The sequence below is a fragment of the Tachyglossus aculeatus genome, chromosome 3, assembly GCF_015852505.1.
Source record: "Tachyglossus aculeatus isolate mTacAcu1 chromosome 3, mTacAcu1.pri, whole genome shotgun sequence".
NCBI lineage: Eukaryota > Metazoa > Chordata > Mammalia > Monotremata > Tachyglossidae > Tachyglossus > Tachyglossus aculeatus.
In genome coordinates this window covers 27,801,827-27,814,803 of record NC_052068.1, presented here as the reverse complement: position 1 = coordinate 27,814,803, position 12,977 = coordinate 27,801,827, and the positions used below count along the sequence as shown (strand labels likewise).

The 12,977-nt window shown below is 42.9% G+C and overlaps 1 protein-coding gene across 1 annotated transcript in view; it reads right to left on the bottom strand.

Annotated features, from left to right (window-relative positions):
• Positions 1-12,977, bottom strand: part of KAT6B (lysine acetyltransferase 6B) — a 346,051-nt gene that overhangs the window by 86,618 nt on the left and 246,456 nt on the right. Inside the window, 3 exon segments of the mRNA XM_038743525.1 lie at positions 3,858-3,999; positions 9,567-9,682; positions 11,940-12,061. Of these exon segments, the coding sequence (XP_038599453.1) occupies positions 3,858-3,999; positions 9,567-9,682; positions 11,940-12,061 (380 nt within the window).

The following is a 12,977-nucleotide window of genomic DNA, read 5'->3' as shown; positions in this document are numbered from 1 at the left end:
GTAAGCGCTCAATAAATACGATTGATTGATTGATTGATTGATCACACAGAAGACAAATGGCTGGGTCAGGAACAGAAGGCCTCCTTCAAGAGGCCTTCCCCGACTAAGCCCGCATTTCCTCTATTCCCATTCCCTTCTGTGTCACCCTTGGATTTACTCTCTTTCACCCCGTCCCTCAGCCTCATAGAGTAAATATCCATAATTTATTTATTTATATTAATGTCTGTCTCCCCCTCTAGTCATTCATTCATTCAATAGTATTTACTGAGCGCTTACTGTGTGCAGAGCACAATGCTAAGCGCTTGGGAAGTCCAATTCAGCAAAAGAGAAAATCCCTGCCCACAGTGGGCTCACGGTCTCGAAGAGTGTAGACCGTAAGCTCCTTGTGGGCAGGGAACATGTCTCCAAACTCTGGTATAATGCACTCTCCCAAGCGTGGAGCGTAGTGCTCTGCACAGGGTAAGCACTCCATAAATACCATTGATTGATCTGCAGACAGAACATACATCTATGCAGATCATCTACACAGAACATACAGCGTGGCTCAGTGGAAAGAGCCCGGGCTTTGGAGTCGGAGGTCATGGGTTCAAATCCCGGCCCCACCAACTGTCAGATGTGTGTGACTTTGGGCAAGTCACTTCACTTCTCTGGGCCTCAGTTCCCTGACCTGTAAAATGGGGATTAAGACTGTGAGCCCCCCATGGGACAACCTGATCACCTTGTAGCCTCCCCAGTGCTTAGAACAGTGCTTTGCACATAGTAAGAGCTTAACAAATACCATCATTATTATTATTATTATTATATATGCAGAGAAGCAGCGGGGCTCAGCGGAAAGAGCACGGGCTTTGGAGTCAGAGGTCATGGGTTCAAATCCCGGCTCCGCCAATTGTCAGCTGTGTGACTTTGGGCAAGTCAATTCACTTCTCTGGGCCTCAGTTCCCTCATCTGTAAAATGAGGATGAAGACAGTGAGCCCCACGTGGGACAACCTGGTCACCTTGTAACCTCTCCAGCGCTTAAAACAGTGTTTTGCACACGCTTAATAAATGCCATTATTTTTACTATTATCATTATTATTATTATCATCACCTCAAAGGGTTCCCAATGGCCATTGGGAGGGCAAGCTGAAGCATGAATAGGCCCCTCCGTCCGCATGCCCCAAAATAAACCCAGGGGTCCTGCAACCTGGAGGAACAGGGCTGTGGGAGCAGACAACAGCCTGAAATGTCGGGGGGGGAGAGGACAGTAAGCACCCGTTCCGGGCCGCCCACCACGGCAATCCGTCCAGACCCACCGCTCCCCAAAATGGGACAGCTGCTCAAATCCCAGGGCGGAGTGTTGGCTATGGACCTTCCCCTTCCTAAATGCACCCCTCGAACGGTGGCCACGATGGGGGTGCTAGCCACCTCCGCCAGACTCTTCCTCTAATGTCCGTTCTTCCTCTTCTCACGCCGTTCACATGCACGACTTGGGTATTTCTGCTAAGAAGCGAAGAAACAGCCTGGCTTAGTGTGAAGCAGCGTGGCCTAGTGCAAAGAGCACGGCAAGGGGATGAGGACGCCTTGGGTTCTAATCCCGCCCCTGCCGCTTGCCTGCGGTGTGACCTTTTCCTCATCAATAAAACAGGGATTCAATGCCTGCTTTTCCCAATCCCTGAGAATGTGAACCCACATCAAGCAGAAACTCCTCGTCATCAGCAGCTTTTGGGCTTTAAAACTGATTAGCTTTTTCTCTCCCTTACCTATCCTCGCTCCTCTCCCACTACAACCCAGACCATACAGGTCACTTATTTAATACCATCCTGCTCACTGGGCCTTAGTCATTTCTTTCACCATGCTCTCCCTCCTGGTTGGAATTTCGTCCCCTAATCAATCAATCGTATTTATTGAGCGCTTACTGTGTGCAGAGCACTGTACTAAGCACTTGGGAAGTACAAGTTGGCAACATATAGAGACAGTCCCTACCCAACAGTACTACTACCCCATTTTCCCATCTCCGCTTAAATTACATCTCTTCCAGGAAGTTGTACATATTTATTACTCTATTTATTTATTTATTTATTTATTTATTTATTTTACTTGTACATTTCTATCCTACTTATTTTATTTTGTTGGTATGTTTGGTTCTGTTCTCTGTCTCCCCCTTTTAGACTGTGAGCCCACTGTTGGGTAGGGACTGTCTCTATGTGATGCCAATTTGTACTTCCCAAGCGCTTAGTACAGTGCTCTGCACATAGTAAGCGCTCAATAAATACGATTGATTGATTGATTGATTGATTCCCTAACTAATCTCTTACCTCCCCATCTTGTCTTCCATCCCTGCTGCATCATCAATGCACCCGTTAAGCAGTTAAGGACTTAGCTCATCCCCCAATCCTACCATCAGTCGATCAGTGATATTTATTGATCACTTACTTTGTGCAAAGCACTGTACTAAATGGCTGGGAGAGTACAATAGAGTTGATAGAGATGTTTCCTGCTCTCAAGTAATTTACAATCTGGTGGGGATGACAGATCTTAAAATAAATTACAAACTACAATACTGATGTGCATATTTTTATACTCTGTTGCTTCCCATAGGTGTAATTGATTTTAATGTCTGTCTCCCCTGCTAGAATGTCAGACCCTTAAGGGCAAGAATCACTCCTACTTATGCAATTATACCCTCCAAAGTGCTCTGCACACAGTAACCACTCAACAAATATCATTGATTGAATGAAAGAGAAGTATGAAAATGAAAGAGAAAGAGAAGAGAAGCAGCGTGGCTCAGTGGAGAAGAGCACGGGCTTTGGAGTCACAGGTCATGGGTTCAAACCCCGGCTCCATCAATTGTCAGCTGTGTGACTTTGGATAAGTCACTTAACTTCTCTGTGCCTCAGTTACCTCTTCTGTAAAATGGGGATTGAGACTGTGAGCCCCACGTGGGACAACCTGATCACCTTGTAACCTCCCCAGCGCTTAGAACAGCGCTTTGCACATAGTAAGCGCTTAATAAATGCCATCATCATTATTATTATTATTAAACACTTCTGGAACAGGAAGATGTAAAGGAGGCAGTAAACCTATTTGTCTGGAGAAAGGGGAGCAAGTGAGAAAGAGGATAACACCAGAAAGACAGGAGAGACACCCAAGAATGGTGGTGGTCCCTGAAATTGGGGCACAAATTAGAGCTTTCTAACTTGACAGAAAGTTCAATACTCTTTATAAAAAGCTTTCCCCTAAATTGATAAAAATAGAGGAGGGAAAAACCACTGGCAATGTGAAAGAAACACCTTCCAACACCCTATTGCTGTGTCTACTGGCAAGTAATCTCTACAGCCACTAACAAGGATAGCAGGTGACTTCCTTCAGCTGCCCCCATTTTCCCTGAAGATTACCTTCACAGTCAAGTCAGTAAACACCCTGTGGGGGTTACAGATTGGGGTGACAGGGAAGGCTGCTTGGTACTTGGAGGATGGGAGTGATTTCACTCTCATTACAGATCTACTGTCATCTTAACCTAGGCTCTTTGTTAGTACAGCTGAAGAAAGCATTGAATGGAGAGAAACAGAATCAGCCCCCAAATTTGACTGATTTTCAGTCTCTGACGAATTTCTTGAATACACCAATAGTGGAAGTACTTTTGGAAAGAGTCAGAAAGTAATGTGAGCACTGGGAAGGAATGACTCCCAAATGTCTGGAAAGGCCGGCTTACTACGCCAGTAAACGAGGCCCTAGAAGGAAGGCTTCCCTCGAGAGAAGTCTGAATCCTACCATCAAAAGTTGGCACAATTTAATATCTGAAGAACAATAAACTCGGGACACTCAAAAGCCAACCGATGTGTTTTTTAAATTGGGTGTTCGCTGAAGGTAGGCCTACCTCGAATACTGAAAGGTCATTCCTCCTGTAGATTTCATTTGCTGGAGGGTGAAACCATCCACACTTCTTTGAATGTCTTAGCAAAATGTTTTTACTTTTCATATACTTCAGACAGAATTCACACAGGTAAAGCTTTGGCAATCTGTTGAAGTAAAAAAAAAATTAATTAATGAGCATGGTTATATTCATTCATTCAATCGTATTTATTGAGCCATTACTGTGTGCAGAGCACTGTACTAAGCGCTTGGGAAGTACAAGTTGGCAACATATAGAGACGGTCCCTAACCAACAACGGGCTCACAGTCTAGGAGGGGGAGACAGACAAATATTGTCCAACTTACCTAAGTAGGAAAAGGTCTATATATACCAAACTATACTAAAAATCCATTGCACCACTTCCTTCAGTTGTATTTATTTATTTATTTTGCTTGTACTTATCTGTTCTATTTATTTTATTTTGTTAGTATGTTTGGTTTTGTTCTCCGTCTCCCCCTTTTAGACTGTGAGCCCACTGTTGGGTAGGGATGGTCTCTATATGTTGCCAACTTGTACTTCCCAAGCGCTTAGTACAGTGCTCTGCACACAGTAAGCGCTCAATAAATATGATTGATTGATTGATTTATGAATGCTTACTGTGCGCAGAGCACTGTACTAAGTGCTTGGAAGACTACAATATTACAATAAGCACAGTCCCTGCCCACAACGAGCCTCTATACTATATAACTGGCTCTGCCACTTGTCTGTATGTGACCTTGGAAAAGTCACTTAACTTCTCCTTGTCTCAGTTTCCTCTTCCATAAAATGGGAATTAAATACCTATTCTCACTCTCCCTTTGACTGTGAGACCCATGTGGGACAGAAACTCTATATGATGTGTTTGTACGTCTCCCCTAGTGCTTAGTAGTACAGGGCTTGGCACGAGGTAATCACTTACGAAATTCCCTTATTATTATTATTATAACACAAAGAGGCTGGGAATGTAAAGTGTCCAGATTTTTTTTAAAATACAATACATATGTGCAGTTTCCATTATTTTACTACAGAAAGGTAGACAAACACTATGGCTCATAAGAAAGGTCCCAGGGGGAGAAAAATTGATGATCTAGAAACAGTCAAGCTAAACCTTTAGTCAGAAGAAGGAAATCATTCCTGCTGGCAGCAGAAATTAGTAGCATGTATTTTTTTCAAGTTAAAATGATATATCAATCAATCATTCGTATTTATTGAGTGCTTACTGTGTGCAGAGCACTGTACTAAGCGCTTGGGAAGTACAAGTTGGCAACATATAGAGACGGTCCCTACCCAACAGTGGGCTCACAGTCTAAAAGGGGACCGAGGACCTTTCGCGTGTCAGGCGAATGTGATAGCCACTACACTAGGGAAAATATATGTCAATTTTATTATGGTTAAAACAACCAAAAGTGAGCCACCCGAAATCTGTAAAAACCTTACCATCAGTGGGTCATGGCTTTTTTTTTTTCCCTTTGTGGGAGTGGGTGGGGGGCTGGGGAAGGAAAAGTGAAAGAAAGTGTGGAGTCAGAATATCCCCTGCCTCGTGCAACCTACCAAGAGAAATTTGATTCTTCACGGGAGCAAGCAGAAGCCAGCGAGGGAACCTAGCTTTCCACATCTTGACACCCAGTATGTCTGAAGTCTCAGCTAATTTCCCCTCCTTCCCCAAGACTGCGTGCAGAGCACTGTACTAAGTGCTTGGAAGACTACAATATTACAATAAGCACACTCCCTGCCCACAACGAGCGTCTATACTATATAACTGGCTCTGCCACTTGTCTGTATGTGACCTTGGAAAAGTCACTTAACTTCTCCTTGTCTCAGTTTCCCCCACATTTAAAATCGAGGACAGGCAGGCAGAAGCCAACAGCCAGTCTGGACCGAAGCAGAGTGTGTCGGCTGGGTGAGTCTGGGCTGTTGTTAAATATATCTGGGTGGACACTTGTCAGAAATCCGGGAAAAATAAAAAATTCCAGGAGTCTGGCAGAACTAACTAGTCCCAATTTTTGAAATATAGCCACACCTGGTTATTACAATGGTCTCTTATTGAATTTCACTGCTGTTATTTCTTACAGCATTTTCTCACCTTGAGATAATGCTGCAGAGTTTATCTTGATTTAAACACCATTTTCCTTTCAATCAATCAATCAATCGTATTTATTGAGCGCTTACTCTGTGCACAGCACTGTACTAAGCGCTTGGGAAGTACAAGTTGGCAACATATAGAGACAGTCCCTACCCAACCGTGGGCTCAACCTTAGAAGTATTTTCATGGAGAAAATACTAGGAAAGCAGCATAGCCTAGTGGCAAGAGCACAGGCTTGGGAGACGGAGGTCATGGGTTCTAATCCCGGCTCTGCCACTTGTCTGCTGTGTGACCTTGGGCAAGACACTTAACTTCTCCATGCCTCAGTTACCTCATCTGTACAATGGGGATTAAGACTGTGAGCCTCATGTGGGACATGTGATTACCTTGTAACTACCCCAGCACTTAGAACAGTGCTTGGCATATAGGAAGTGCTTAGCAAATACTACTATTATTATTATTATCTGACTGAACCTATTTCAAATTAGCATGAAAAGCAGTTCTATTTGGCATAGGCTAATAACATTCATTCAGTCATTCACTCGTATTTATTGAGCGCTTACTGTGTGCACAGCACTGTACTAAGCGCTTGGGAAGTACAAGTTGGCAACATATAGAGACGGTCCCTACCCAACAGTGGGCTCGCAGTCTAGAAGGGGGAGACAGAGAACAAAACATATTAAAAGTGTAGCAGCACAAGGCGTCTTTTAGCTGAATTGGATGGAAAAAAATAACTCTGAAAACTCAGTGAACATATGTACACATAAAATAATCTAATTCTAAATCCTTTATTAATGGTTCATATTTACATGGCTATTTGATCAAGCAGTTTGGGTTTCTTAATCACTGCTTCAAAGATATTTATTTTGTCTAGGTCAGTTTTGAGGATCTGGGAGACACCTTAATGTATTTTACATTATTTCCAAAGAAAAACGATATTTTCTTAAGCCATCTTCCACTTACACTCCATCATCATGGAGCCAATCGAAAGTGCAAACTGGGGTACAGTAGTACTACTGTATCGGAGGAGAATTAGGTCAGTAGTGGCAATGGAGTGTTTTCGCTCTGGTAACCCGGACGGTAAATCAACTACATCATGGAAAATAACTGGCCAACCGATAAAGCACCAAGGTCCAGAACTACATTCCCTCCATTTTTACTACTGGATAAGGTTTTTTTTTTCCCCCACAAACATTATTATTATGATTAGTCCACACCACGGTCCAATAAAGACTGCATTGCACTATAAGTCAACAGAGCTGGGGTCTTCTTCCAACTCCACCACTGACTTAGCAAGATAAAATTATCTTTTCCACTTTCAAAGTGATGATGATCATACTTTCCCTCGACACACACTACAGGGATATTTCCCCAAGAATCAAGAGGGGAAGGAGAGGAGATGTTCACAAGTTCAATAACTGCACTTATTCCTTTTATACAAAGATCTCAAAGTACAATAATCAATCAATCAATCAATCGTATTTATTGAGCGCTTACTGTGTGCAGAGCACTGTACTAAGTGCTTGGGAAGTACAAGCTGGCAACATATGGAGACAGTCCCTACCCAACAGTGGGCTCACAGTCTAGAAGGGGGAGACAGGGAACAAAACCAAACATATTAACAAAATAAAATAAATAGAATATTTACAAGTAAAATAAATAAATTAATAGAGTAATAAATATGTCAAACATATATACATATATACAGGTGCTGTGGGGAAGGGAAGGAGGTAAGACAGGGGGATGGAGAGGGGGAGGAGGGGGAGAGGAAGGAGGGGGCTCAGTCTGGGAAGGCCTCCAGGAGGAGGTGAGCTCTCAGTAGGGCCTTGATACAATAATAATAATATTATAATAATATTATACATTATATTATATATAATAATAATAATATTATAATATTATCATCAATCATATTTATTGAGCGCTTACTATGTGCAGAGCACTGTACTAAGCGCTTTTATATAAGCGCTTATATTATATATTATAATATATAATATATTATATTATATTATATATATAGTATAAGCGCTTATATATGTGATAATAATACACATGATTACTACCCTTATGCTACAAGAGGGTAAGGTGAGGCAGAGGGGCTAGACACCTGGTTCAAAGTCTTGCAGCCAGTCTGTAGTCCAACTGGGAAAAGCAGCCAGGTTTCCAGCTCCTAACGTGGAGCTCTAAATAGCGGAAAGCACTCTCCCTTCATTCCAATCACCTACTGCTCCTGTGCCAGAGGAAGAATTCTAGGAGGAAAGCAGGGTTTGGGTTTGGTGTTTTTTTGGATGCTGGAAGCCATTAACCTCCCCTCCTGGATTTTTTAGGCAGGGTGGGCAGTTGGACCTAGTCTGCCCCACCCCTCAGAGCAGATGGCCAAAATGGTCACTTTGACACGAGGAGAATATTGCTGCTGCCGCCACCATTCTGGTTCTCCCGAGGCACCGGGGATTGGTTGGAAGATGGGATGGACGAGGGCAGTTCCCCTCGGCCCATCTAGGTTCCTAGCTCCAGGAAATGCAATCTGGCCTTAATTTTACTGACACAGTCTCTTGGTTCTTCTAGCTTTCGGACAACTCTTTCTTATACCTTTCCGTTGGCTCCACCCCCGTCTCTCAACCACTAAATGAAACGTCCTTCAAGGCTGTGTTCTGGGTCTTCCCACTTTACTCTCACTCCCGTGGGGAAGTATCTGCTCCCACAGCTTTAACTACAACCTCTGTGCAAATAACTCCCAGATCTAGCTTATTAGTTCCGACCTTTCCCTCCACTACAATATTAAATTTCCTCTTGCTTTCATGTTAGCTCCACATGGAACATAGATTATCTTTTTCCTCATCATCTTTTCCTTTCTTCCTCTCCTCCTCCTCTTCTTCTTTTCCTCTCTTTCCTGCTCTTCCTCTTTTCCTTTCTTCCTCTCCTCCTCCTCCTATCTTTTCTTCCACTTCTCCTCCTCCTCCTCTTTTCCTTTCTCTAGTCTTTCTCTAGACTCTTCTAGACTGTGAGCCCCTTCTAGACTGTGAGCCCACTGTTGGGTAGGGTCTGTCTCCATATGTTGCCAACTTGTACTTCCCAAGCGCTTAGTACAGTGCTCTGCACACAGTAAGTGCTCAATAAATATGATTGATTGATTGATTGATTTCTTCTACTTCTTTTCCCCCTTCCCTTTTTACCATCTTTTCAAAGACCCTTCTTTCCAAGCCCTGCCTCAGGTTTATGCTCAACTTCACAACAAACAGTTGCACCCTCCCCACTACCACCAACATACGCACGTTAGAAGTAAAAGAGTAGACTTTATTTGAAAGGTACGAGTAAAGGAAGCAAACGTATGTTTTTCAAAGTTAAGAACAATACTTTCCTAAATTGTTTTTATGCCAGAGACCCTGACAACAAAAGGGAGGCAGAATGGTCTAGTACTTAAAAGGCAGAATTTGCAATGCATATGTAACTTTTTGATTGAAGGTATTAGCTAAGATTTTGAATAAAGAGGTATTGAAGAAGCAATCACAAAATTTTATTTTATTTCGAAAAGCCCTTCATGTCCTTTGGATCGAGAGGTCCTTTCTCTAGCTTAAGAAAAAAATACATATTTATCAGGGTAATTGTACTACCTTGCATATTCCTGTGGGTATGGCGAAGAGTACCAGGTCTGGATTTCAAACTTTCCAAATTCTATTACCGAAGGGTACCGGCCATTTGACTCCACACCACTTTTACAACCTATTTTCTGGATGGTGGAAAAGAGAAAAGTTTTACTATAAATATATCATCATCATCAATCGTATTTATTGAGCGCTTACTATGTGCAGAGCACTGTACTATATCAGAGGAAGATATCTCTCATTACATACATTCAAGTCCTTTCACTGAATTCACCTGAAGCCTAGTTTTCAAACACAAAATATTACCTCTACTATATTGTTTCCAAGTTGTCATTGTTCACGAAGTTAAGTATGACCACAAGTTCTCTTGAAAAATATGGCAAAAATTCTGATAACAGCCACCTACAACAAACATTTTTAAAGGGTCCTTGGAAGCAGTGTATGAAAATTCTGCGGCACTGCTACTGTTTCTCAGAAATGGAGGCAGTGTTGTTATTTAGATCCAAAAGAAACTACATCATTTTCGATGAAATGTTCAGCGAAATGGCTGGAAGCACCAAGTGAATCTGAACTGAATGTCTTTCAGAGTAAAATCTCCTGCCCAACAGAGCAAAATCACAATGGCCAGACGAGCCTGAACATGGATCACGCTGGCAAGATTCAGGGATTACAAAACTGTATTTGGTTTAAAGAAAAATTTCACATTTATCTAGGCCCGACGAAAAATGTCATACCAAGCCGCAAACAGGCGACACGAAGCCGAACATAAGGACGGTTGGAGAAAGCCTCAGTACCGTGCCACTCCATTAATCTATACTTCCTCTAGACTGTATGCTCCTTGTGGGCAGGGAAAGTGTCTACCAACTCTATTGTGTTGCACCCTCACCACCGTCGGTGGTATCTATTGAGCGCTTACTATTTGCAGAGCACCATACTAAGTGCTTGGGTGAGTACGATACAACAGAGACGGCAGAAACGTGCCCACAGCAAGCTTTCAGTTTAGAGGGAGAAGTGTGCTTAGCATGGCGCTCTGTACACAGTGAGCGCTCAATAAATACCACTGGTTGACTGAATGATTCCCAAGCACAGTGCAGAACACCAAGGGGACACTCAATCAACGCTATTCCTCCACAAAACCCATCACCCCCATAAGGGCCCTAAATTCCTTAAGTACAACATAGGTGAACAGAAGACAAAACGTCTGCCACAAATCCCAAAGAATAAGAGGCTGACTGCGCTGAAGAAAACATCCCAAATTTTATAAATATAAAAATAGAATTAAAGCCAGACATTAGTTTTCAAAGATTTCACGAACGTCGGATGTCCGCAACCTCTAATGTTTCAAGTGTCATTCCGCTTGCTCTTTTCTTCAACTGCCATGTCCCTTCACCGGCTTGGCCCATCGAAAAGGCAGAAAGAACATGAGACTGGGAATCACGCAAACCACAGTTAGAAGACCTGGGTTTTAATCCTAGCTCTGCCTCTGGCCCGCTGTATAACTCTGGGCAAGTCACTTAACCTCTCTGGGCCTCAGTCTCCTCCAGTATAAAATGAGGGGGAAGATACTCTGCTCTCCCCCATCAGTTAGATCGCGCGCTCTGTGTGGGACGGGGATTGATAATAATGATGATGGCATTTGTTAAGCGCTTACTAGGTGCCAAGCACTGTTCTAAGAGCTGGGGGAGATACACGGTAATCAGGTGGTCCCACACGGGGCTCACGGTCTTCATCCCCATTTTACAGATGAGGGAACTGAGGCACGGAGAAGGGAGGTGACTTGCACAAAGTCACACAGCTGACAAGTGGCGGAGCCGGGATTAGAAGCCACGACCTCTGACTCCCAAGCCTGTGCTCTTCCCACTAATCAATCAATCAATTGTATTTATTGAGCGCTTACTGTGTGCAGAGCACTGTACTAAGCGCTTGGGAAGTACAAGTTGGCGACATTTAGAGACAGTCCCTACCCAACAGTGGGCTCACAGTCTAGAAGGGGGAGACAGAGAACAAAACCAAACATATTAACAAAATAAAATAGAATAGATATGTACAAGTAAAATAAATAAATAAATAAATAGAGTAATAAATATGTACAAACATATATACAGGCAGGAGGAAGAAGAGGAGAGAAGCCACACCGCTTCTCATGCTTATCGTGTATCTAGACCAGTGGTTGGCAAGGAAGAAGCGCTTAATTAACACCATAATCATTCATTGTTATGCCTCAACTTACTGAACCTAGTGGACACTAATACTGAGCCACGGGGTTGGGCATGCCTAGATTTAAAAAGGACGAGAGGACGATGAGGGAAGCGTCGGGAAACGAGAAAGTATTTTCACATCAGCATTTTAAAGACTGTTAAACTTCACTTGACCTTGTCTTACCTCTAAAGAGAGTTCCTGTGCCTGTTTAAAGACATCCAAATCCTCTTCCGAAACAACGTCCTGGCTTCCAACCACATTTACATCTGCGCTTTCTTGTTTGATGTTTATTTTGATTTCAGTATCTGTTATTTAAAACCAGCAGAAAGCGTATTCACCGACATGAATCACGAACACCATCCTTAAACTACCACAATGTTAACGAAATCAGCATTGTGGCCATTTAGGGATCTTCTAACTCGCCCCATTTTTTTGTTTTAATAGCACAATCTTTTACGTTTAGATACCGCACATAAATTCAGGCACGGTTCTCAGCCGTCACCAGTTGTACCCCAAACTTATATTTTGAATTCTCCTTTATCATCTTTTTGCCTACAATAAAATGGATTTGGGGAAAGAAAAGCAAACATATGAAAGCATTCACACTGTCTAGAGAGATCATAGGGTGAATTGTACAGCTTCGAATGTTAACTTTCTAAAAGTCATGCCTACCACTCCTTCCCATTTCCAGGTTGTTGTTTTTTTTTTAAAAAAAAAAGGAGTCAGAATATTAAAGGCCAATTTACTAGGCCAATTTCAATTTTAGAAGAAAACCCAAAACATTTTCCTTTTTTCTTCCAAAAGAAAAGCGGGGGAGCGGGGAGACGGACGGGACCCCATTTCATAGTATCGCAGATCGGGTTTTGCTGCAACTGAGCGAGGTGGAACTTGTCATGAAAAAGCAATGGAACAGAGGGAAATGGAGAACGGAAATGCTCATCACCGTAAGCGCTGACGGCAAACAATCATCACGGCGGCAGAACCGCCGGGGTGAAGGCAAGGGAAACAACAGAGCGGCAGCATGACAGACTTGCTATTCATGCGAGACTACAGAGCCAGAAGCAGCACTATGAAGGCAACTGGGGGGGGGGGGGGGGGTCCTAGTGTCACTACAGGTGGAAATAAATAACAGAAGATGACACCACATCTGTTAGAAGAACAACATCCTGGAGGTTTAGTCGGCGTTAGAAAAAGGGTCGAGGTTTCACTGCTTTCGTATGA